Source organism: Tachysurus fulvidraco, chromosome 6, assembly GCF_022655615.1.
Source record: "Tachysurus fulvidraco isolate hzauxx_2018 chromosome 6, HZAU_PFXX_2.0, whole genome shotgun sequence".
Classification (NCBI taxonomy): Eukaryota; Metazoa; Chordata; class Actinopteri; order Siluriformes; family Bagridae; genus Tachysurus; species Tachysurus fulvidraco.
In genome coordinates, this window is record NC_062523.1 from 14126214 (window position 1) to 14153379 (window position 27166).

General features: G+C 40.2%; 1 protein-coding gene across 4 annotated transcripts in view; it reads left to right on the forward strand.

Moving 5' to 3' along the window:
• Positions 1-9638: 9638 nt before the first annotated feature.
• LOC113654214 (FERM, ARHGEF and pleckstrin domain-containing protein 1) overlaps positions 9639-27166 on the forward strand; it is a 46844-nt gene continuing 29316 nt past the window's right edge. Inside the window, exons 1-2 of one of the 4 annotated variants that reach the window (XM_047814758.1) lie at positions 9639-9843; positions 14413-14608. In XM_047814758.1, the coding sequence (XP_047670714.1) occupies positions 14438-14608 (171 nt within the window). In that variant the 5' untranslated portion in view covers positions 9639-9843; positions 14413-14437. Of the gene's footprint in view, positions 9844-10007; positions 10165-14412; positions 14609-27166 lie in introns of those variants that run through there. The other 3 variants (XM_047814756.1, XM_047814759.1, XM_047814757.1) reach the window with 3 other exon arrangements.

Genomic DNA, 27166 nt, shown 5'->3' on the forward strand with positions numbered 1-27166 from the left:
CACCTTTGGGCTGAATTCACTGAATGAGCACAAATCCCCACAACCACACTCCAAAATGTAGCAGCAAGCCTTCCGTGGAGAATGAAGCAAAGGGCAAGCAATTTTAACAAAAAAAAATGAAATTCAATACAATATGATAGTCAAATGTGGATGATTGCCAGGCATCCACAAATCTTTGGCTATATATTGTTTGTTATTTGATGCAGGAGATGAATTACGATTTTTATTTTTTGCATTATTTTAATTTTCACTACATTTGATGTTTATTCCACTTAACCTTCAAGTAGGACTCTTGTTTTGTTTAGTTTGACATGTTGTAGTCTTTTTATTTATTTATTTATTATTATTATTATTATTATTTGCATTGACAGAACATAGCCTTCTAGCCTTCAGAACATTATAGCTTTCAACCACAGTTGAGTTTTCTGGGTCAAACTTGGTTATATCCAACATCTAAACACAACAGTGGTTTCTGTTTGTTCCAACCCATTCATTTAGCAAAAACTGCTGTGTTTTCAGTCAATGCAACTTCAAGCACTGAACAGTCAAATCCAGGGTTCAGCCAACTGTCACAATATTTATGCAAGCTTAAAATATGAGGTCAGGACACAAATCGTTATAGAACTGAATAAACACGTTGGCCTACGCCGAAAATAACCTAAAATCAAATGTCGGACTTTTGACACATGCTGTTTTTCCAGCTTTTTTTCCAAACTGCAATGTGTTTTCCCCCAAACTTTTAGAGTTGTGTATGTGGAGACATCTTCACATATTATACCCTGCCACAGTAAGCTGTCTTTGTCAGCATGTTCAGGGAAGCTTCTGCTTTCTTTCATATGTTAAAGTAATCACAGCATTGGCGCAGTGACCGGTAAACGTGCGCTGATGTGTTCACACAGGAGGCTGCTGCAGGCATTCTGAGTGTGGTGTGAGGTGAAGATGCACAAACTGAGACTGGAAAAGCACTTTAGGTTTCTGAGCAAGAAAAAAAGGGTGCAGATGTAAACAACATTCTAAACTCAATATAAAAATGAATTGTTCATCTATATCCAAATCCTCTCTTTCTCTATCTAAAAAAACTTTGGGTAAGTTTTAATCAGTGTCAATTTTGAGAATGGTGTTGAAATTGACAGTAAACATACAAAGCCAGTGTTAGATTATTTTACTTTTTTACTTTTGTATAGCGTTAAGTGGCAGAACTCCTGGGCCCCTGGTTTAATCCTGAGCTTGAGTTACTCTCTGTATAGTTTTAAATGTTTTCCATGTGTCCATGTAGGTTTCCTCTGCGTTTTCTACCACCCTACTTCTTTAATTTCTTTCTGATACAGTTCAAAACTGGCATCCTGTCCAGTGTATTCCCACATTGCTCTCTGTGTTGGTTTCAGATTACATATAAATAAAATTTAAATTTAAATGTTGTCATTTTTAATTCTAAAGTTTTTTTTTTATTATTATTTCTGTAAAGCCAATGTCCATTGTTAAAAGTGCTATGCAAATAATATTTTATTGAATTGAATATACCTGGGAACCATCAGGACCCTGACCAGGATAAAGCTCTTACTGAATTTGAACAAATGAATAAAAAACATTTTATGTGTCACTGCATTTCACTCTTATGAAATCACATCCTCTGCAGTATTTTTAATGTGCGATCGAGTTGAGGCTGTCAGTCTCTGGTCGGTCTCTCCCTCCTGACCCCCTGCATTGAGAGAACTGCTTTCAACGAAAGCCTTACATAAGGTAGCGATAGCAGCAGTCGGATGTTCTCTGATGCGTGGGAAGACGGGAGATGCTGGGTGAGATCTCGGGAGAACTTGCAGTCTGGAGTCTGCATTCATGTTTGAGTTCTAAACTGAGTCATGGTTTACCTGTATGTCCATATAGGTGTGTGTTATGTGTTTGTGTGTGTTTGTGCAACCGTGTATAACAGTCTTATCAGTGTGAAATCTTAACGTCGAGGCATGATCATTAAATAATAATGCTACCAAGCGGTTTGTGGATTCACAGGAGAAGACTGATATGTATATTGTTCCATGCAGTTTATTCTCACTAGTTTTCTGCTCAGTAGCACACAGAGCTACCACAGCAACACTGTAGAGAGAGATGAAGGGAGGAGGTAGAAGATAAGAGAGATGTGAAAACATGCAAGTGGCAGAAGATGGAAAGACATTTTAAATCAGAAAAGATGTTTAGAAAATGCAAACAGCCTCCATATTAACCATATTAACAAATGGAATGTGAAAAACATCCATACTGTAGGATAGAGCCTAGAAAATACATTGTTACTCAGAGAGTGTACTGGGATTCTTCACATAACAGCACAGGAAGCTCAGCCTCTCAGTGAGAATCTTTCTTTATATGGCTTAATGTGCAGGGTTGAATAATGCTGCAGAAGAATGTGCTACGGCTTTATTCGATTTGCAGACCACAGCAGACAAAGTCAGCAATGATATTCTGCTTGCACTGCTTTCCATATGGGCCCAACCCATCATTCCCGACTGTTATTAGAGCATGGCATTGAGCTTATGGAATTTGTTGGCCATTTGTTGGCCAGTATTTGTCAGTGACTTACGGGTGTCACCGTCTCCTGCTTTGTTTCTGCTACACTATAACTTAAACAAAATGAAATTAAAAAGACCAAAAACTCATATTTGATGTACTCTCTGTTTTATTTGATGTTCATCAAACTTAACTTGAGTAAGAATGTGATCGGATGCCACATATTAAAAAAAGAAAAGTATACCATTGCACCCACGGGGGGGTGGCTTAGTGGTTAGCACGTTCGCCTCACACCTCCAGGGTCGGGGTTCGATTCCTGCCTCCGCTTTGTGTGTGCAGAGTTTGCATGTTCTCCCCATGCCTTGGGGGTTTTCTCCGGGTACTCAGGTTTCCTCCCCCGGTCCAAAGACATGCATGGTAGGTTGACTGGCATCTCTGGAAAATTGTCCGTAGTGTGTGAGTGAATGAGAGTGTGTGTGTCCTACAATGGGTTGGCACTCCGTCCAGGGTGTATCCTGCCTTGATGCCCGATTACGCCTGAGGTGACCCAAGGTAGTCCGGATAAGCGGTAGAAAATGAGTGAATATTTCCTTATTGTAAATGAGCAACTTATATTGAACTCATTTATAAAACTGAGCAGTTGAAGTTTAAGAGAATTGCTCAAGGGCCCTTTTTTTCGTTTTGGAAATCATGGATCTGGCAACCCTGACTTTATTTCACTTATGAGATTATACACCCGGTTGCTTCAGCTCTGTCCTTAGAGCTAAAGTAAACAAGCAAGCAAGCTATGTTTAGAGCAAAGCACACTCACTCTAAGCAAGAATGAGTTTATGTAGAAATATAGAAATGCATATTGGTAAGAGTGAAGCAGAACATGCTATAGTTCAGCATTTTTATGTGCAGCTAAATTTTCAGCATCCTCAGAGTTTGAACCCATCGTCCCACTTTAAAGTTTTCTTTGTATAATGCAGTAAGTGAAAGAGCGGTCTTGTGTTGAGGAGTTAATAGGAGGTAATAGGATCGATCCATAATGAGATCAATGCACAACTGTATATCCACTGATGCCTCTAATGATATGAGTGTGTGTGTGTGTGTGTGTGTGTGTGTGTGTGTGTGTGTGTGTGTGTGTGTGTGTGTGTGTGTGTGTGTGAGAGAGAGAGAGAGAGAGAGAGAGAGAGAGAGAGAGAGAGAGAGAGAGAGAGAGAGAGAGAGAGAGAGAATGAGTTGGGCGATTCTTTTTTAGCATTAGTGCAGCTAGTGGTTTTCTGCTGCAGTTACAAATGGTGTTTTTCCTCCTCTTATTCTTCACAGTCAGCTTATTTTTAGAGAACATGACACTAGACAATAGAGTAAAAGTGCTGATGGGAATCTCTGCGTTACAAGTGCCACTATAACTAAATATCTCAAAACATGCTATCAACATTGCTACTATCCATGCTAAGCTTTCTCCTAGGCTGTCTCACCTTCGCGGTTCTCATAGTGGTGTAGATGTGCAATATGAGTCATGTCTCATGTGTGCGTAGAAGGTTTGCTTCTGCTTGAGCGGTTTCTCAACGCTGGAAAATCACTGGGCAGGAAATGGCACCCCTGCAATAATTTTCAACAAATACCAGCATCACAAACTTCATGCTTTAACTTGTCAAATTGCTTTAGGGTCATACATGTAATGCTAGACTGATGCTTATACATAATGCATAATATTCTCCAAAGGGAATTATCCATAACATTAAAAAAGATCATGTGACCTCAAAGAGCATTCAGACATGGTCTGTAATCTGTAACACATCCTGAGAATGTTTGAGTGCATGTGCACTTTTGTTTTTTTTTGCCTACAGTGTCTCATAACCTTTACCTCAACATTGATATACACTCATGACAGAAGCTTTTCCTCTTAGGGAAAAGAGAAAGCAGGTGGGTGGCAGGAATGAAGAAATGAAGAGAAGAACAGAGCTGCATCTTTTATCCCTCATCCCTCTGCCCAACATAGTCACGAGTGGGTGGTGTGGAGGCACCACAGCCAGTTTACACCCCCTCCTTTCTCTCACTTACACACACACACAGTGTACAAGAATCTCTGATTATCTTCTGATTATACAGTCTACCAATTTCTACACTCTTGCCACATTATTGCTCATATATATTGCTCGTTTTTTGCAGATACAGAAGTCTCCATTCAGATGCCAGCTACACAAAACAAAAGTTTAATAAAGATCATTTATTCCAGTGCTTTTATTAAGAATTGTGTAGTAATGAGTCTTTGATTCACCCTTCTACCTAGTGGATTTGGTTATTCGAGGTGCACCCTTTCCTGACACAGGTGTAAAATTGCGCAGTCTGTTGTGTAATCTCTGCAGAATAAACAACTGAATTTGAAAGGAGAGCTCTGAAGGGTACCACCTTTCCAACAACTCAGTATATCAAATTTTCACAACTGCTGCAGCTGCCTGGGTCAACTGTAAGTGACGTTATTATAAGTGGAAGTGTTTAGGAGTGACAACGGCTGGCCACACAAACCCACAGGGGGGTACCACAGAGTGCTGGAAAGCTTAGTGTGTTAAATTCTTATGGAGTTACTTCAACTTCTGGAGGAGCTGAACAACATGTGTTTTTCATGGTTGAACAGACACAGACCAGCCTAAGACCTCATGTGCAGTGTCAAGTTGTGGCTATTAGACTACTGAACAGATGTGTGGATCATTTTAGAACCCTGAATAAAGATATCTGTAAGCTCTTTCTGTTATTCACATACCCAGTATAAAGTAAAAAAAAAAAATGCAAGTATATTGTCTTTTTTTCCTCCCCAAAAAAATGCCTGTTGATTTAGATCCCCAGTGAGCAAGCTGGAGGTGACAGTGTCAAGGAAAACCTACATGAGTCCTGATGAGTAAGAACCCTCAAGAGGGAGCAGATTAAACTGGGAACTCTTTTTTGTTTGTTTGTTTGTTTGTTTGTTTTTTGAGTGACACTGGATAGTGGGATTATAAATCATTAATTATTATATTTCAATTGGTCACCAAATTAGTAAAATGATATTTTGCATTTCCTTGCTTATCTGCTTATCTTTTCTATCTTAATTATGGAAATCCCTGCAAGTGTAAAGTAAATTCTAATTCAAATTTGTTTCTATAGCCCTTTTTACAATAGACATTGTCTCAAAGCAGCTTTACAAAACATAAACATAGACCAAAAGGCTAATATAAAGATTAATATAATACAAACAATTCAAGATTAATATTAGATATAATATTTATATCTATTTATATCTATAATATTTAATTGTGTTTGTATTTATCCCCAATGAGCAAGTCTTAGGTGACTCGGGAGACTGTGGGGAGGAAAAACTCCCTTGGATGGTAAAGGAAGAAACCTTGATAGGAACCAGACTAAAAGGGGAACCTCATCCTCATGTGGGTGACACTGGAGGATGTGATTATAAATATACAGTCTGACAAATGTTGTATTGATGAGGAGGTTGTTGTCCTCAAAGACCACATGGTTGGCCTTATCACAGTGAAGGTCCAAAATCTTCATGACACGGAAGACAATCGGGGCTGGTACAATCTCTGGATGTCTCGGGATGGGTAGAGAGAGAGAAGCCACATGGTATATTATTATGAATCAATTAACACAAGCTGCCTATATAGATTCTTATTAACTTTGTATTGCACCATTACATTATTGCTTATATATTTAATACATTGGTGATTAAATATACTGAGGTCATTCAAGAAGTTACATCCAATTAATGCTTGCATCTTATTTTGTCTATAAGTTAAAAAGCAGAAATGTTCATTCTTGAGCTTAAGAACGTATCCAGTGACCTGTTGCCCCTTTGTTGCTCTAAAATCACAGACTATACCTTGGATTTGTTCGGAAGGAAATTTCATTTCAGTTTGTGAGAAGTGGAGGTGATGAGAGTGAGCATTCAATCATCACTCTTCCACACTCCAGCGAACTGTGCTCAGGTGCAAGCCTACATTCTGTCACTCAAATCAAAATGCTTTCCTGTAGGAAAAGGTCCACGGTGCCAGTTTCCATTACCAAGATGCCAAGTGAGTTGTTTCCAGATGACACTGTAAAACCTTCAGCAGCAATAGGCAATAACAGCTACTAGCTGATTTGTTCCATTGAATCTCCCAAGGCATTTCAGTTATGTGTTATGTTTTAAGGTTCCTTTGTCTGCTGAACTGGTGTCACTTGAATTTAATTCTTATAATTTATCTTTTTACCTACTGTCATGTGGAGTGAAGCTACTTAAATGACATTGTGCGTCTGTTTTGTCCTCTGTGTGTGGATACTGATTCACATAAATGTTTTGCGTCCTCTGCTGGTAGGTGGTAGGAAGTGCAGCTGTTGTTTCACTCTAGCTTTCACTAGTGGAGTCATAAAGTCTTAAAGAAACAGCCATAAAGTCTTTGTGATCCACTATTCATCTAAATGGTTGCTCTTGAACGCCAGCAATGCATGAATAAAACTTTAATGGCTCTGCCATGTCCTGTTTTGCTAACATCTTTATTTCACTTAAACACCACATACTACCTTACAAAACATTAAACATGAACTAAAGGATGTTCTCCCTGTGTGTGTCTTTGTGTATGAGTGATACTTGAGGTTCTGAATCAAATAAAGCCCTGGGAAAGGTGGGAGAAAAAAAAATCAACCACATTTTTAAATTGTTTAAAATCATGATACAATGTTATACACTTTATAACACTTTATAGTTATGTAAAAGATATAGAACTAATGTTGTTCTATCTGTAGTATTATTCCATCCTCTCACTATTCACTGTGATAGAATGTCTATTCATTCAGTCATGTTCAGTAGCATCTTTTTCTTGGTCAGTGTCATGATGGATCTAGGTACTATCAGGAACACTGGGTACACTGTGAAAATACTGAATTAGCTATATTCCATCACTGGGCACATTAATGAAAATAAGATCTCCTCTTTTCACCTTAAATAGCATCCGGTTGCCTTGTTACCTTGCAGGATATGATATCTGATACTCTTTCATGTTAATGAACATGGCATTTCCCTGTCCTACAAGTTTCTTATTTGACTGCCTCTCTCCTAGACTGATGAGCATTCAAGACCGGTTACTCAGGTCACTTTTTGTCTGGTCCCCACAAGATCCCGGTCCCTGTGAACGTCTGACGACAACTTTGCCAAGACAGGGACATAGACTGTAATAAATAGAATAGAATAATAATGATGATATAATTACATTGACATTTAATGATTAACATTTTATGATTACACCACATTTTTTGAAAGAAATGTAAATCTTAAGATAGATAGATAGATAGATACATTTAAAAAATGTTTATATATAAGTTTAAATGAATGTTACTACAGAGGCTAGAACTCTAGTGCATGTTTATGATAATAAATCACTATTTTACACACACACACACACACACACACACACACACACACACACACACACACACACACACAGATAAACCATTCATTCATTCATTTTCTACCGTTTATCTGAACTTCTTGGGTCATGGGGAGCCTGTGCCTATCTCAGGCGTCACGAGGCATCAAGGCAGGATACACCCTGGACAGAGTGCCAACCCATCGTAGGGCACACACACTCTCTCATTCACTCACACACTCACACACTATGGACAATTTTTCCAGAGATGCCAATCAACCTACCATGCATGTCTTTGGACCGGGGGAGGAAACCTGAGTACCCGGAGGAAACCCCCGAGGCACGGGGAGAACATGCAAACTCCACACACACAAGGCGAAGGCAGGAATCGAACCCCCAACCCTGATAAACCATCAAATTTGAAAATTAAAATTAAAACCTGCATAATATTTTGTAGGTTCTAACAAAACACCTCTGATCCATCAAGACATGGACTCCACATGAGCTTTGAAGGTGTACTTGGTATTTGGCACCAATATGTTAGCAGCAGATCCTTTAATACTGTAAGTTTGAGGTGGGACCTCTATGGACCTCTTCTTTGTCCAGTACATCTCACAAATGCTTGATTGGATTGAGGTCCGGGGAATTTGAAGGCTAATTCAACACTTTGGTCCCTGAAATAGGCCACTGCCATTAAAAAATGCCTTTGCCATGAAGGTCTGTAACACTGTTTAAGTAGGTGGTTTATGTCAAAGCATCGTTTCCCAGAAGAACATTTCACAGAGCATCACACTGCTTCAGCTGGCTTGCCTTCTTCCAAGATGCCAGTGATTTTAATGCTATGTCTGATCTGTGTATATGCATGTTCAGCAGGTATGTGGTAGCCTAGTGATTAAGGTCTTGGGCTACCAATCAGAAGGTTGTGAGTTTGATCCCAGGTCCACTAAGAAGCCACTGTTGGGCCCCTGAGCAAATTTTTTTTTTTAAATAAAAGTGTTTTGAATGTGCACTATGAGCATAGTGTGAATAAGTCCTGGAATAACCACTGGATAATTTAAGACTTGTAGATAACAGTTGTACCTAATAGTTTTTAGGTACAAGTCTACAGTATCCATGTAAGAATATTCATTGAAACTTGGGTGACATTTACGCATAACTGATTTTGGGAAGTGTAAATATTTTGGGTATCCACACAGGAACTGGCCACTGCAGCAGCAGAAAGTGTGTCACAAAGCTTCCCCCCTTCACTTAAGTCTCAATTCCTCAAAAACTAACATAAAACTAATTAAAAACATTTCCATTACATGGCGAAAATGCAAAACTCAGAAATCTAAGGTTCTATGGTATCTCTGTAATGACATGTAATGTATAGTTATTTAAAGTGTTCATCAAAAACATGAAAGAGGTCCGTATCTATCTATCTATCTCAATCTGTCTATCTCTATCTATCTATCTATCTATCTATCTATCTATCTATCTATCTATCTATCTATCTATCTATCTATCTATATATATATATATATATATATATATATATATATATATATATATAGAGAGAGAGAGAGAGAGAGAGAGAGAGAGAGAGAGAGAGAGAGAGAGAGATGAAGCACATGACATGCATTGCTAAGCAGTAAACAGAAGGATGTGTTCTCACCATGGCCGCTAGGTGTCAGTATAAACTCCTGCTATGTGAGACGGCTGTAATTCCAGCACCCGCCGTTATTAGCTCTGTGTGGTTGTGCGTGGCGGCGCTCCTGCTTACTGCTGCTTGTGTCTCCACGGGGAACCGGCCGACATGGCGACCGCCACAACGCTACTCTCTGCAGCCAGCTGAACCAGGCTCTGCTTTTATCCAGGCTCGGCCAGCATTCGACCTCGGAGCCTTTATTTAAACCCAACAAAACATCCAGCTCCTTTACGGGGTGGAAACAAGCCGAGGTGGTCGGTGCGCTTTGTACCCAAGGTAAGTTGTGTCTGTGCCTTTAATTGTCCTGAGCACAGGCGGCTGTGGGAAACTTGTTTGAGCGAGATTAAGGTTGTTGGTGTGTGTAAACCAGAAGAGGTTTAGTTAGTATGGTGTGTGAGTCTGTATTTGAGTTGAGAGGACATGTGTAATGAGAGTCAGTGTGTCAGTTCTGCCCCCTGACTTGGGCAGGAGCCGTAGGAGCTGTAGGAGCTGTAGGCAGCCACGTCTCCATTGAGCACTGCAATAGGTTCCATATGAAGTCGGACGTGTGGAGAGACGCAGCTCCTCTCACTTTTCGACGCTAAAACACGACATCCTGTAAGTCCTTGGTTTGTATTTGTTCCGCGGATGTTCCTTCGGATGACTGCAGGATACAGTGTCGCTAAAATGACCCCGAGCTGTTGCTTGTGTGTTACAGTTTATTACTACAAAGGCTAAACGCACAGGTAGTGAATAGGCAGAAGATGTTGTGTTTATGTCGGCTTTAGTGTCATTCACATGTAGCTCCAGGTTTGTCAATGCTCACTGTTGTTAATCTGATCTTTGACCCTCTGGACCCATCAGCTGTCATCCTAATCCTTGCACTTCTAAATGTTAATTATGTGTTATTAGTGTATTACATCTTACTGACACTCACTAATACACCACAGTGTTCATGATATCTGCATGTGGTCATGTTCATGTGATATGAGTGGAGATTTCTGTTGTACTTTGTAATGAATTAGTGATGAGTGCAAACTTGATGATTTCTGGCACACGATTGGATCTAAAGCTAGCTGTGCCACACCCAAACCTGGTCTGTGGAGTGGGTGTTGGGGTTCTGGTGATCATCTGGAGAGAGGAGAAGGAGAGGGTTTAACTCAGTCTGGCTGTTTCGAGCTTGAACAGAGGATCTACTGTTCTTGTACAATCTCCAATACACACACGTTTGTCTTACTATCGCTCCAGTGACACCATCATTAATGTAGCTCATTACTTAACATTTTTGAGAGAACCTTTTGGTTCTTACTTTTAGGAATTTTTTGGGGGGGAAAAAGCAGTTTTCCTTCATGAGGAACAGCCAAATGTTCCCACAAAGACAAAACTCTCTGATATTAATAATTCCTGGTGGGGATGTTTAGTCCACAAAAACATATAAAGCACACACACACACACACACACACACACACACACACACACACACACACACACACACACACCCTTGCTGTCTCATGTGGAATTTTCTATGTAAACAACTTCAAAGCCAGCTGGGACAGCAAAGGGGTCACAGCTTTTCCGGCCGTTAGAAAGCACTCATGTTTTAATCGGTGGTTTTGTAGAAATATATACGTTTCCTTTGCAAATGTTTAGCAGTGATGGGAAACTACTGTTCTAATGTATTCAAATGAGCAGACACAGAGAACTGTTGCATTTCACTATACAAAATTGTGGTTAGAACAAACCTTAACAAAAACACCCACAAAACTCAAAATTTTCATACTTTTGATCCTAGGAAGTTGGGAGTTGTTGAGTTTTGAGATCAATCCTAAACTATATACTAAAGCTTTGTTGATGTGAAAATGACTATCGGTGTATCAGGGCAAATACTGGCCTGAAATATTTTTATTGGAATGATTATATTTTCTTATTTGAAACAGTAACCGGCAGTTATTATATGGTGAATGTCTGTGACTGACATACAGATCATGCATGTGAACCATTTATACATGTTGTCCTCTATAACTTGGCAACAGAGAGCCGCTTCGGTTGCCAGGAGGATGTCAGTATTTCATTGGTATTGAGTAATACTTGATATTCAGAGCTCGGTCAGTTGTATTGAAAATGGAAAAAGTGATGTCCTTTCATGCGTTTCTACTAAAAACATCAGGACAAAAACTGAAACAGAATGGTGTAGAGAAAAATGAGTGTCTGTTAAGGGTCCTGAGTCCTGGTCTTGGGCAGGAGCTGCATCTTTTCAGAGTTTATGTGAACATCACCTTCATTTTACCTCTGTTAATATTTAGACCTAAATGCTTGCTGTGTATGGATATTTATAAACAATCAAATGGCAGCTTGTCTGAATATGTTTGTGTGAAACTGGCCAGGTGGAGGTGATCATTAATTCCTGTTCTAATATGTTTAGGTTGTTCATTTACCATTCAGCGCAGAGAGACTGAATATTCATAATGGAACACTGAATATTCATGAGGCTTAATGGGGCTTAACCAAAGAAATGCTGTGAATGTGTAATGCAATGGGCCACTAATTTAATCCTTCACTCAGAGGCAGAACTATCATTTCTGTCTCGTGCAATGGCTTGATAATTTACTGATTGGAATAATATCCATTTTTCCATTTTCGTGTCCAAATTAGAAAGGCATCAGGCTGGAACTATAGTGTTGTTACTACACGTGCCATCGTCCTTGCACTTACGTCTATCAGTAGTGGCTCAAAGAGTCAGAAACAATAAACTCATCTCAAGTGCACGCTATCCTGATTCAGCATAATGAAACCGTTAGACATTGTCCACTAGTTGTGTACACAGACATGACCCTGTGGCAGTTAAATAAATGGTGATTTGCATTTGCAAGTAGATAAATGTATTGGCACCATGAAACAGACTCCGACTTAAAAGCATGTAATACACTGAGATGATAAAGTAAAATCTGCTCTGTTAGAGAGGTATCAGGTATTTGTGTAGTACAAGTACAGTTGGTTTAAATACATGGACTCTAGATCAGTGTCTGGCTCTCTCTTTCTTTCTCTCTCTCTCTCTCTCTCTTTCTCTTTCTCATTCTATATCTCTCTCCTGTCACACACCCCCACCCCCTGGGCTCTGATGCCCCCCAGCCAGTGGAGGCCTTGTGGTGACATGGCCGGTCAGGAATGTGTGATAAACAGAGTGGAACAGACCTCTGAATCAGACATAGAGGAGAGGCTTGTAGAGAAGAGCTCGTCATTCAATTCAGTCTTTCAGACAGACAGCCTAGGGGTTGACAGTGGTAGCAAGCCCTTATCACATGTGTTCACATACGTGCACATACACATGACTTACCTTTCTGGAAACCCAGGCTGCAGGTCATGTTATGAAGGGTATTGAATTTCAGGAGAATGGGAAAAGGGTGAGGTTTTTCTCTTTCAGAACTCATTAAAAGTGGCGCATGAAAGCAGGCGAGACCTATAGAGAAAGCAGTCTTTAAAGACCAGCCGAGTGTCAGTGATCTTGTGTGTGTCCTGTATGCAACTCTGTTTGTTGCTAGTAATTTGAGAGCACACATAAGATGGTGGCTTATTTAATGGCTGTCTCTTAAGGGCTACATTATTCAGAAAGGGAACGTTTTATTCTCCATTATCCTCGGTCTCCTCTGGGTCCTAATGTTCACAGGATTGGTGTGGACTAAACTGATTAGGTGTTTGAATTGAGCTCTTCATGGAGCACTGCTGAATTTAGCTAATCAAATATACGTTTTATTAGCCGTGTGAACTGTAACTTTATACTGACGTGTGGTGAATGTATGTCAGGGCAAAACTGATCGTCTGTTAATCTAAGCATTATTATGAATGCCTGTATACGTCTGGTTTAATGGTTTATTTTTGCTGCAAATGCATGGCTCAGTGGATACCTAGTGCACACACAATTAGCTCTAAAAAAAGGTACAAACCGGTGATAAATCAATGGAATCTTTTTAGGTGTCTGAGCCCAAATTTATATATTCCTTCAGTTGGTGCTCTGATGATGAAGGTGAAGAGAGCTCTCTAACCAAAATTCCCCAGTTGAGATGAGATGTTGATAGTGAAGGTAAATTAATATAATTTTTACTGTTTTTTCCATCCTGGACTGTGGACTGGGTCAGGGACTGAGACATCATGAGTCACCATGGACAAGACCAGTCCAATCAAGGATAAAATATTTCCTCATGTGATAAAGTTGAGAATAGTCAGAATAACGTTGCACTGATCTGCAGTAATGCCTTCTTCTAAGAGAAGTGAACCCAAACCATACCTACAATTTGCCCCTAGAGCCACCAGTTAGTCCTTAAATTTGTCACTTGTTAGGTTGCAGTAGGACAAATGACAGATGAAGGACAGGGTCAAAAGCAGGCCTGCAATATGTAGTATTCATTTGGCAGATGATTCATTACAGCACCCGCATCACAGCAATAGAAGGGGTGTGTGTGTGTGTGTGTATGTGTGTGTGTGTGTATGTGTGTGTGTATGTGTGTGTGTGTGTATGTGTGTGTGTATGTGTGTGTGTGTGTGTGTGTGTGTACAAGATGGACATTTCTGTGGCTTGGAAAACAGCTCATCTGCATATCGTGGCCTTTGGATATGTACCTAATGTCTAACAAACAATATATTGTGCAGCTCTCAGGCAAGGTGTGTAGAAATACTTTTTTGGTGGAAAGTGGGTGTACAGCTGAATTCCTTTTCTAACCAATTCTTCATTCCAAATTTAGATTTCATTTTGTATTTGTTTCAGCTCTGCAGTCTCACCCGCAAACCAAGCTTCCATGCATATCACACGCACATGTTGTGATTTAATTTCTGAGCTCACATGCTATGTTGTGTGCTGTGTTCATCTTCTAGGCCAGTGGAGGGAGTGAGGAAGACTATGGTGGAGCAGGAGCCAACGTCCTCGGCAGGGCAACGGTTGGGTGCCCCGGAGTCACTGGGCATCAGCACGCTGGAATCGGGCCAAAAGCCGCCAGCCATGGGCACCGGCCGACACACAGCCATAAGGGTGCGAATGCTGGATGATTCCGAGGAGATATTCGATGTCTCTGTGAGTGGCTCTTTTATATTTCATATCTCCTACTGTATAGTTTCCAAAGTGATGGATTAAATCCTAGCTATATTTTTGTTCCAGCACAGTTCTAAAGTAATTACATGACACCTATTTTCTGTTCCTTTTATTATGACTGGTAGGATTTCTACATTTCACATACTTTTGTGAATTTGAATCATTTAAAACCCAGACAAATCAACACTTTACATGTCATGGACATCATTTTATTAAACTGTTGCCGAATTTATTGTTATTTATACTCTCTCACTTCTTACATTGTGCATAATAGTACTTGATGTAAAACTTGAAGTATTTAGTTGCTAAAACAGTTGCTAAAATAAAATCAAATGAAATTCTGGTTGTAGAAACATTACTTGACATGACTGTGTTCCTTTTTTGATAGCTGATGAATGAAAACAGATGGTGTGGGTGTGTGGGTGTGTGTGTGTGTGTGTGTGTGTGTGTGTGTGTGTGTGTGTGTGTGTGTGTGTGTGTGCACGCGCACTGGATGGATGGATGGATGGCCAGAACATGATGGAAAGGACTATCTGCAGTTTGCTTGTTGACATAGTAACCGAATGATTTTTTTTTTTAAAAACTTGCCTGTTTGAGCAGGAAGGATAATTATTCTGCCTCAAGAGTCAAAACATGCAGCAAAGCATTTACAATCAAAGCTTCTTATGCTAGCAGTAACCAAAGCTGCTTCAGACTGATTGACCGTAATTATTTGTTGTCTGAGATTAAATGTCCTTGTTGAATTCTGAGATTGAGATTTTTTTTTAGTGAAGATACAGTCAAACCCTTGCAGCTGTCTGCATGGTCTGGTGGAATGATGTGGGTTTGTTCTGTGCCATGAGGTTCAAATCAGCTACTGTATGTGTGTGTGTGTGTGTGTGTGTGTGCCTTTCTTATGAGGAAGAACGATGGCCATTCAAACGTGTTCAGAGGTTTTCCTTTGTGCAGAAACGAGTGTGTTTGTGAGGTTTGCGTGAGGTCTTTCTGCTCTACATCTGATAGTCATCTTGATTTTCGAGCCTGATTGAAGTGAGTACTCTTTTGGGTTTTGCTTTACTTCCCCAGTGTGAGTTGCGGTAGAGTTGCTTGTCGCTGCTAAATCTGAAGCAGGATCATCACACCGGGTGGAGTCTGAAATCATATGTTTATTTTAGTTGGAACCTGCAATATTGCAATTTTCTCAAACCACTGCTGAAGTGGAGAGGGAGTGAAAGAGCGGATGAGACGGGGTATTAGAGAGGTAGAGAAGGGATGGGAATTCCTGCAGCCTTTTTTCGTGTGTATGTGTGTGAGAGAGAAAGAGAGGGGTAGAGTAGAACAAGCCTTGGCTGGAGTCACATTGAGCAAAACTGTTCATAACACACAGCCTGATGTCCAGCTTGCGCGCACACTTTTTTTTTCCAGCATTCTCATTCCGCTCACTGCACAGATTAATGCATTTTGGCTTCACCACTTTGCTGTGATTAGTTCTAGAAGAACAGCTTCAGTAATTTTAACACAGAACATCCCATAGCATTTCTGTGCTCTGAAAGAGTCTTCTTCCTCATTCAGAGAGAGAGAGGAACTCGGTCAGTTAGTGAAAGAAGTTAAAATGTAACATCCTGACTTCATGCCCAAATTGTGTTCTATAATGAGTAAACATAAGCTATAAGGCATTCATTATTACCAAATGTCCTGCTTTATAGTTTATCAACATCATTTATGATGATCTATTCTTTTCTGATTCATCTGCTTTTTTGGCCTTAGTCTCAAAACTCCATTAATCAATCAATCAATCAAATTTTATTTATAGAGCACCTTACAACAGCCAAAAGGAGCACAAGGTGCTTTCCAGTAAAACAATAAAAAAAATAATAAAATCAATAAGAACACAATGAAAATAAAATAGCAGTTGAAACCGGGTCTACGTGTTAAAAGCTTGTATGAATAAATGAGTTATTTAAAAACACTCAGCACAGTGATGGATTGTAAGTGTGCTGGAAGTGTGTTCCACAGCTTTGGTCCCTTGATGGCAAATGACCGGCCTCCAAACTTCTCATATTTGTATTTGGGAGTGACCAGAGAGGTATGTCCAGAGGAGCGGAGAGATCTGGCTGGTTGGTAGACCTTTATCAATTCTGTGAGGTAGGCCGGGGCCAGACCATTGATGGCCTTGAACACAAGAGAAGGACCTTATACTCCACCCTAAACTGCACCGGAAGCCAATGAAGCGAGTGGAGGACAGGGGTGATGTGTGAGCGTTTGGAGGTGTTAGAGAGAAGACGTGCTGCCGCGTTTTGTACCATTTGAAGCCGATTGAGAAGTGATTGATTAAGTCCAGTGTAGAGAGCATTATAGTAGTCAAACCTTGAGCTGATGAAGACATGTATAGCTTTTTCAAGGTCAGCTTGAGACAAGAATGATTTTACCTTGCTGAGTAGTCTTAGCTGGTAAAAGCTCGCCTTCACTACTGCACTGATCTGCTTATCAAAGTGCATACTCTTGTCAAAGATAACACCCAGGTTATGCACAGTAGGAGCAAACTGAGGTGTTAGAGGACCAAAATTAAGAGAACTGCTGGGTTAATCTGGGCTAAACAGGATGTACTCAGTCTTTTCTTCATTCGGATGAAGGAAGTTCTGGGAAAGCCACTGTTTGATATCCTGAAGGCAATTATGGAGCGGGTCCAATGCAGAACGATTACTCAGAATCACAGGAAGATAGATCTGGAGGTCATCAGCATAGAAATGAAATTGAACGTTGTGATTGGAGATGAGTTGACCAAGTGTCAGCATATAGAGTGAGAACAGAGTAGGACCAGGAATAGATCCTTGAGGCACACCAGATGACAGAGGAGCAACCGAGGAAGAATAGTCATTAAGCATTACTGAAAAGGTTCTGTTAGTGAGGTATGATGAGAACCAATTTAGCACCGCACCATGCAGACCAACAACATGTTGGAGATGAGAGATGTGGATGGCATGATCCACGGTGTCAAATGCAGCGGTTAGGTTCAGTAACACCAAAACCACAGAGCTTTTACCATCCAAGGCTCCAAGAATGTCATTATGGACCCTCAATAGCGCTGATTCAGTGCTATGTCTTGACCTGAAACCAGACTGAAATGTATCTCCAATGCCGTGCAGTTGAAGGTGAGACTGAAGCTGCACGGAAACAAGCTTCTCCATCAACTTAGACAGAAATGACGGGTTAGATATAGGACGGAAGTTGGAGAATATGGAGGGATCAAGGTTGGGTTTCTTTAGCAGCGGTCTCACAATAGCGTGTTTGAGAGCAGCGGGAACATTAAGTCTAAATATGTACCAGATATCTGTCTATATGTTACATGCTATTGTAAATACTCTTTTATAAAAAGGGTCTCCATACCTGGCTTTCTTATTACAGTTAATAATGCTTTCACACTGGAGGCTTGGTATGAAACAAATCACGGTTTGATTGAATAGTGAGAGCAGTGTGAAAGCTGCCATGTTGACCGGGAATCATGTGGAATCTGACACTACCTGTAGTAGGTGGTGTGAGTTTGGTGGCACTGGGACAGAGCCGCGGTTCCCGTAAGTGAAAACAGCTCGTATTCAGGTGAACACTTGGTCAGGAGTTAAACTAACCTGTTCATGTGATTTAGCTAATGACGCCATCATTAATGTTCACAACACGTGTACAGTGAGTGACAGGGGAATGTTAGGGGACTTGAGATAGGAATCCTTGAAGATCATGTTTCACACTGCTCGTACTTTACCCTGGAGTTAACAGTTAATCCTGAATATCCATAATCTGATGTCTCACACCGTACATTCCTAAACCCTGGGTTAATATTCTTCTTCAGAAATGTGGGTGGGTGGAGGACAGGTCTGTTGTTTTAGCTTTTACATCTTTCTAAACTTTCTTGACCTTGTGCTTAACCAGGCATTTGTCGATATCCAGCGTCCACTAATTTGTCATGTTTTTGCTTTGTCCTGGTTTTCATGTGATATGAGGTGTGTGGTGTTCAGATTCTGATTGGCTGCCTGTTGCTAAGCGCCTGGCTGTAAAGTTTTAACCCCATATAATTTTACACTCTACATGTTTGGCACCACAATGCAGGTTACAGCAAAAGCAGTTCATAAGCCAGGTAAAAAGTGCTGCTTAACCAACCTGCTTCCAAATTCCCAGTGTGAAAGCTAAAGTGACTGACCTGGGGACTGACTGGTCGTTCTGTAGCAGAATAGAGCTCCAAAGTTAAATACAGATTTCCAAAGCCGTTTCCTCTGGTGGAGTTGGGAAGCTAATGAAGTGCTTTTTTTAGCCATTATAATGTGGTTGTGTAACCGTGTAATGAGTGGTGGTCTTTGCAATGTAGAGGTATCACAGATCTCACAGGTCTCTCTCTCTCTCTCTCTCTCTCTCTCTCTCTCTCTCTCTCTCTCTCTCTGTATATTTATTTATCTATTTGTTTTTTTGTCTGTTTTTGACCAAGTCCAGTGATTTTTAATCATTATTTTAAAGATGCCACAGTTTTGAGGTCTGTTCAGGGAAAAGCTTCTGTTTGCAACCCACTGAACAGATTAATAACCCTGCATTAGTCTCCTCTGTCCATGTTGAATCAGTAGTGGAATGCGAGCGACGGCTTCCTCCCCGTCTACCTGTCTGTCTCTGATTCTCTGTGGTTTTGCTTCACATGGAGCCGCACAGATGTTGCAGAAATGGTAATTGTAACTGGGTGTTTTATTTTGGCCCCAAAATCTAGCTCAGCGTTGTGCTTTGTGTTCTGCAGCTGCACTTGCGGCCGGTGCGTTTGTGGCGCCAGCTGTTTTAGGTATGAGTTTGGTGATGTCGCATGTGCGAACATGTATTTAGGCAAACAATGAATTTTTCATTAATATTGATGAATATTTAATCTTCTAAATCTGTTATGGCTCACACCGAGCTGAGCTTATCAACATGGATAGGTCAGCAGTGCTGAGAATTCAGCTTTCATCCTTCTGATCAGTTTCCTTACAGACTCACTGAAATGTCCAACTGAACATTTTGTTCACAAAGTGGAAAAGGACTCGATGTTGTGATCTGGAATGTTATTATTATAATGCATTATGAAGCACAGCTGTTTTAATGCTGTAAATTAAATTAAATGAGATTATGTTAAAGCAGAAGAATTGACTATCTGTGGGATATAAATTATATTCTTTTTATTAAATAATTTAAGTGTTAAATAATAAGAATTCTTATTATTATTTTTTTTTTTTATGTAAATATAACATTTTTTGTCATTCCTAAAAGTCTTTCCATTCCTCTTATGTTACAGCAGTTTTCCATGACACTTTTTTAATATAAGTTGGCTTCATACTCTTTAATTCATTTATAGTCATATCCAGGTGGAATGTCTGTGAAACAAGTTCTAACATTTTCTTCTTATAACAATTATCAGCCGTCCCACTCTTATTTTCTTTTTTGTATTTAATAAGACAAAACATATGCAGCCTGTCATGTTACAGAGAAACCGCAAAAAGCAGCGTCGTCTGTCTTGAAGATTCTCCTGCGGCGGAAAACTTAAAGGTGCAGCGTTACTGCTGTTACACAGAGCTGCCAAAGCAGAGAGCGAGTGAAAGACGGAGGGATGTGTAGAGAGGGGATGGGAATTCAGACAGATGGAATTCAGGAGATGCTGAAGCTTTTCACTTTGTCATTTTATGGAAAAGAGTTTTTGTAGGATCTATTTGCAAAAACATTCATCAGAACCCAAACCTAATAGCAAAATCTCAGTGAATTAGTTCTTACTTTAAAAACAACATGCAGTATTATATACCTGTGATTTGGCAGGACTACAGTTAGAGCTGATGTTATTAAAAATGCATCAACTTCTGGGCAGTCAGATTGGTTGGCCAATTGGAGTAATAAATAAACAGTCATTACTATCTTTCAGCATCGAATTAATTCCTCACACAAACATAATTATTGTCAGTATTTCAACTGCCCTGTCTCAGCCATCTTACTTTTAATCACAGCCAAATCTTCAAAGATTTTACGTTATGTCTATCATGCTTATCATGATATATTGTCAGAACAGAGGCCTTGATTTTTCTCACTGTAATTTTATAAGCTGTTGCTTTAATGCCACTGTTTCACTTTCGTCTATAAATGGCAGCTCTAGGAAAGTGTACAAGTAACTAAAACTATTAACATTGGCAGGATTACCAGAGCCCATAAGTTTCAAACCTTTATTGAGAGCTGTTTCTGACACAGGGACTATAAAGGTTTTGTCTCTGTGGAATGTTGACGTGTGCCGTGGGATCGTCAATAAAAAGTAGCACGTGTCTAACTTGGACTAGCGACTGTACGTTCTGATCTATATCCTCCTTGTTTTTTTTTTTTTCCAGCCAGCTCTCAAACTTCCCTTTATGCTTCAGCAGCTGGGCACAATCGACTGTTTCATTCCTGAAAAACTCTTGTGTTGTGCTGTAGTGAGAGTAAACAGGTTGGGGAGCTGGGTATGGAGTACTGGCCTTTTCCTAGTCCCAAAGAATTAGATATTTAATAAGTCGAACTGAATTTACCGAGATGGCAGTATATAGGGTTGATGTGTTTGATGTTAGATCTAAATCGTTTTTAGAGCAGTTTTGCAGGGTTTTTGGATGTTTCACAGATTTATCCAACACCTGTACCACAGCTGCAGTGACTCATAAACTCTGTTCAGCAGCAGCACAAATTTTGGTTGTCTGGTTTGGTCTACACTAGGCCTAATTGCCCCCTCCATTTAACGAAGATTAGATAGAAGGCTAAAAGTCATCCAAATGCGCAGGAACTGCAAATGGCTGCATTTCAGGCTGAACAGAGCATGAGCAGAATACAAAATAAGACAGCGTTTTCTACAACTGTCAGTTCATTTCGATTCTTACAGCACCAAAATAAAATGATATAAATTGTTGTTTTGTTCAATGACTTTTAGAGTAGGCCTCACACAGCCGTGTCTTCAGAAGCCCTGCTGTCTCATGTGTAACTCAAGAATTCATATTTACATCTCCGGATTATGGCAGACTGATAATCCAGAAGAAGGGCGCACTGCATTCAGTCACGCTTTATTTGCTGGTTGAGTCACATGCTGTAGATCGCCTGTGTGCTTTTTTATTTTGTGTGTGTGTGTGTGTGTGTGTGTGTGTGTGTGAGTGATAGAGTATTCCCAAGGAATCGTACTGGATTGTTTATTGTTGTGGCAGGATGTGAGTGTGGGAGTGGGCGTGGGTGGGTTTATTTGTGTGTTTGTAAGACTTCTGTTCCACTCAAATGGCAATCACACTGACCATCACAGGACTTGCATGTCTCCGTCTCCTCGGCCCGGCCACAGCTGAATGGGTCAAAGGTTAAGACCTGACTGGAGTTCAAATCCCAGCACTGCTGGCACACAGAAAGGCCCACAAGTGCTTAGCAATATAAATGAGATAAATGGAAGTCGCTCAGGAAAATGGCACCTAAATGAAAGATTGTCATCTGTATGGCTAGTTATTTCAGTGGTAACTCAGTGCTTATGCCAGTAAGGTTGTGAGTTCAAATTGCTCTGGACAAGGGCGTCTGCCACATGCTGTAAATGCTCTGACGAGGAGATTAGAGAAACTGATTAGAGAACTGCGTCCCAATTTGCATGTTATCTGAACTAAATAGTGTCTCGGATCAGAATTAGTGTGTCTCTCAAATAGTGCTACTTTGAAACGAGTATTCTATTCAGACCTGTGGGAAAAGAAATCAGTGGAATGGTAAATAAAGCTATACACATTCAGTTCTAAAAGAAATAATTAAGGTGATATATATTTAGGAGTTTGTTTAAGGTGACATTGTGTAACTAGGCAACATTCTCTTCTTTTACATGATTTTTTGATGCACCAAAAAAAAAACTACTTTTGTACTGAGTAGTATAAGTAGGACAATTGGGACACAACATAAATCATTAGTTCTGCTTCTTGTTTCAGTGTTTATCGCCTTCAAATGTGAATTTTGTTTCTCTGTATATACTGTGTGTTCCTGATCCACTAACTGTGCTATAATATGAGCTAAATGTTGTGACTCCACTCTAATTAATAACAGTGGAATAAAACTAGGAATCCAGGTCACTTTATTTTCATGTGTTCTCTCCCTCTCTCTCTCTCTCTCTCTCTCTCTCTCTCTCATTCTCACTCACTCACACACACACAGAGGCAGACGAGCAGCCATTGTTCCAGTAGCTCTTCAAATTAACCTCTATCCTGTTGGAGACAGAAAACTGGGACGGTTCAAAAACAACATCCTTAAAGCCCACCCCCACACCCCCACCTGTTTTCTCATACACACACATGCATGCACACATGCATTACATGCTTCTTAGTGTGTTAAATGCTATAATCTGTACAGATGGCTCAGAATTCTCTACTCTGATGTAGATTTATTCTCTGCAATTTTTGATTTTCTGAATGAATTTCCCCAGGAATGAAATTCATATTCCAGTGAATACAGTGTGTAATATCCATTCAGTTCACACTAGCACTGATAGTCCTTCATGAGCAGAACTTGAGACTGAATCGTTTGATTGTTAATGTCTTGCACGGGCCAGATGGGATGTTTCTCGTGTGTGTGGGTGCCGCTCAGAAGACTGATGTCCTCTCTACACAGGAAGTTCCCACTGGGATGCTATTCTTATCCACCGGCTCACGTCTACTTAACTCCAATAACGCCTGAATTCTGGGCCACCGCTTGAGTCTCACTGAGTACACATTCCAGCTCGGAGTAATACCCTGTGCAATATTTCTCACTGAAGAACTGACAGAAATGTGGACTTTTGAGTCACAGTCTGTTATTTCTTTGAATTCTTTGTTGTAAGGAAACTTTTAAGGAACCGACGATTCAAATAAAGTTTTCAGTCGTGTTTTTTTTTTCTTCTTATCGTGCGCTAGCATTTAGCCATTATATTATCATGCATTTTCGAGGGATGTAAATTTTGATGCAGACTTCAGCTTATTATACCTTTTCATGATGGTGCTTGTGAAGAAAAATAGGCACTGCTGCATCAGCATAGCTTAAACTCTTAAAAGGTTTGCTGTCTCTGTGTGAGGAAAGTGGATACCTGAAATCACTAGCGTTATTACACCTGATAACCTGAACTGTGAGTCCAAACCCAGGTCATTATGTGCTGTGCTTTATACAAGAACACTACCACTGTACCACTGCCTTTCTTAACATGGTGGACTTTGAAGCATGGTGAATTTGATGATTTCAAAACGACTGTATAACCAAGCACGTAGTACAGAGTAGGGAGAATTGGGGGAGAACAAGCTACAGAGGAGCCGGGTGGAAATTAGAAGCAGTACGTTTTATTGCATGCTTCTGCCGAGGTCCACTGAGACACATAAAGGGCAATTAAATCCACTAAATAAGAGCCGCTGCCTTCTAATTTTGAGATGTTCTTCACCAGCACTGGATCTGACAGCATTAGATGTGCTGTGCTTTTATTAAGCCTGGGCTATATTCTAGAAATGCATACTGATGGAGTAGAGACACCACCCCGTTGCTTCTGGATGGGAAGGGTTACCATGGAAACATGGTCCTATAGAGTGTGTGTATGAGCTTTAGTGCAAGTATACAAAAAGAAATATAATAGAAAACTAACTAGGCTATTGAAAAAGGGCTTGGCTCAGTTCAATGAGGCTTTATATAACCCCTCCTCTAACCAAAAATGTGTCGGAAAATTTCCTGCCCCCAAAAAACTGTTCCTACCTCTGTGTGTGTGTGTGTGTCTCTTTCTCTCTCCCTGTCTCTCTCTCTATCTGTGTGTGTGTGTGTGTGTGTGTGTTGTTCTCTCTCTCTCTCTCTCTCTCTCAGCTCCTCCCCTCCTCTTTGAATTCAAGGCATGAGAGATATTGCTCTCTGTGCTTCTTAGTGTGTTAAATGCTATAATCTGTACAGATGGCTCAGAATTCTCTACTCTGATGTAGATTTATTCTCTGCAGACAATTTTTGATTTTCTGAATGAATTTCCCCAAAAATGCAATTTGCATTCCCCTGAATACAGTGTGTAATATCCATTCAGTTCACACTAGCACTGATAGTCCTACATGAGCAGATCTCTCTCTCTCTCTCTCTCTCTCTCTCTCTCTCTCAGTTCCTCCCCTCCTCTTTGACTTCAAGGCATGGGCGATATTGCTCAGCTGGGAGAGTGAAACAATCAGTAAATATCATTTGCATTTGGCCCGATGGCTCTGACCGGTTCTTCTGCTTTTCTATCCAACCAAAGCAGAGGACACATTTGAATCAGGCCTTGTGTCAATATGACACAACAGCTAACAGTACAAACCGAGCTTAGTACTGTATAAAATAATTCCTAGCAAAGCACAGTCCAAGCTGCGGTATCTCTTGCCTTACCACCAAGTCTTTTATTTCTTTTATTTAAAGAAAGGATCATTTTCACATTCTGGAAATAAAAACATGATGATCTATTGCATAGAAGTATCATATTCACAGTGTCAACACAACGAACTGTTCAGGCTTGATTAATTTTAGCAGAGGAGGTTCAGCTTGGATAACGTATCTGTAATTTTTGCACAATTCCACAGATAAAACATATTGACATGTCAGTGCCTGATCATCGGGCTAAATGCTCAACAATAACACCGCTAAACACAGTCATGCATGACTACAGTTTTACTGATTATATTACCACAAGTTCAACATAGCTAGAATGGCTGTGTTCAGATGAATAGAGATGGTCATTTGCTCCAGAATTACTAAATTTCAGAGACTTGTGGCTTTCTAATGGATTCAAATCTGTTGATCTCATTGGTAATCACTTAAAATACAGACTAGGTCAACCTGGGCTGAAGTCTGTGCTCGGACATGTCGAGGTGTCATCCTGTCACTGTGAATGGTGCTCACGTTACACAGGTAGGATCAGTGTCTGCCTTTATGCAGAAGCAGCTCTATTCTCTGATATTTTGTTAATAGTACAAAATCGCAGATTTTTTTTCTTTCATGAGAGAGTGAGCAAGCAGATTTCAGTGATAAAAAAAAACACAGGAAACCTCATTTAATTATTATTTTTTTGCCATCATAAATCAAGCAGGGTCAAACCACAATCAACCCAAAGCCTTCAGAATCTCCCATGATCCTCACAGAATAGTACATTCCCTGGTTCTGAGTTGCCATGGCAACTGATTGTCTGCGTGTACATGTGGGTATTTTTGTCATCGTTCTTGTGGTTTTCATGTCACGTATCCCAGTGCTTCTTGTCTTCAGTTTGCGGTTTTGTGTGTGTGTGTGTGTGTCGAAAACATCTCCAGTTGCTATTAACTCAGGCACCAGGAACTGAACGTTACTGACCTCAATCCTCTCCTATCAGAAAATGCCTTGAGCTCTGGACATACAGCCGTGTGTGTATTTGTGGATGGCTTCTGAGGGCTGCTGGCCTTGAGTGTTGAAGGATAAGGAGTTTACTTTAATCTGCACACAGTGGATTTATTGGTTCCTTGTGAGGGGGTGTGTGTGTGAGGGTGTTGGGGGCGTGTGTGTTTTCTAGGTCGTCATGCTACAGACACAGATCTGTGAATTTTTTTTTGTGACCTGTTAATTGTAAAAAAAAAAAGATCACACATTAGCTGTTATTGGAGAATGTGTGTAATAAAAGATTCTGTTGCTTGCAGCTTCTCCCTGTAGATCAGCAGATGATGGCTTACACCCTGTTCTCTCTTGGTATATTAAGTTTAAAGTCTATATTCTGGTCCCAGATGCAGTCAGACACATGTATCACCTTCCGCACAGTTGTATTCTAAACGACAAGATCCGAAATTATTTACAGCTGATTATGTAGGTGCTGTAATTAGCCTAATAATGTTTTAATGTTTAATGTCACTGTTGAAATCTGAGATGCAGTTTTGTCTCCCATACATAGGGTGTCACTTTATAGGGTTATCAGTCATGTGCTTTTGTGTTTTTCTTCCTGTGCATTCTTGCTGTAGGATTATCTATTGTGATTTAATTCAACAGATTTATTTAAATTGCAATTTTCACCGAACAGAGTTCATCATGGAGGGTAAAGGCTAAAATTGCAGCAGCATAACTTATTCAGAGGAACATGCTATCCAGTGTCTTCCACATACATGAACTCTCAGATATCCACCATGCCGTTGTCTCCGTGATTGACTGGCAGAGACAGCATGCCATCTGTCCCAGCCAGAAAGCAAGGCCAGGTTTGTTCTTTTGGATGAATCTTGCACTCTAAATGATAAATGATGCCTGATACGGTCTTGTGCTGCTTTGACAATCTGTTTGCTTTATTAGGATTTATTTATTAGAACAGGAAAATCTGCTCCCATCGTATAGGGATGCACGATAATGGCAAAAACATCAGTACGTTCATCTGTATAACTGTTGGGTATGTTTTATTTACATTTGTCTCATTTCTCTGAGACTTTTATCCAGTGTGAAGTACAGGGAACCCTGACTTGTTCCATAGGTCAAACTGCACTGTGTATACTGTGTATGACAAAGAGCCGTGTTTTACCCTGCTCCTGGTAATTACACTGAACCTGTAAGATTTATTACACACAGATC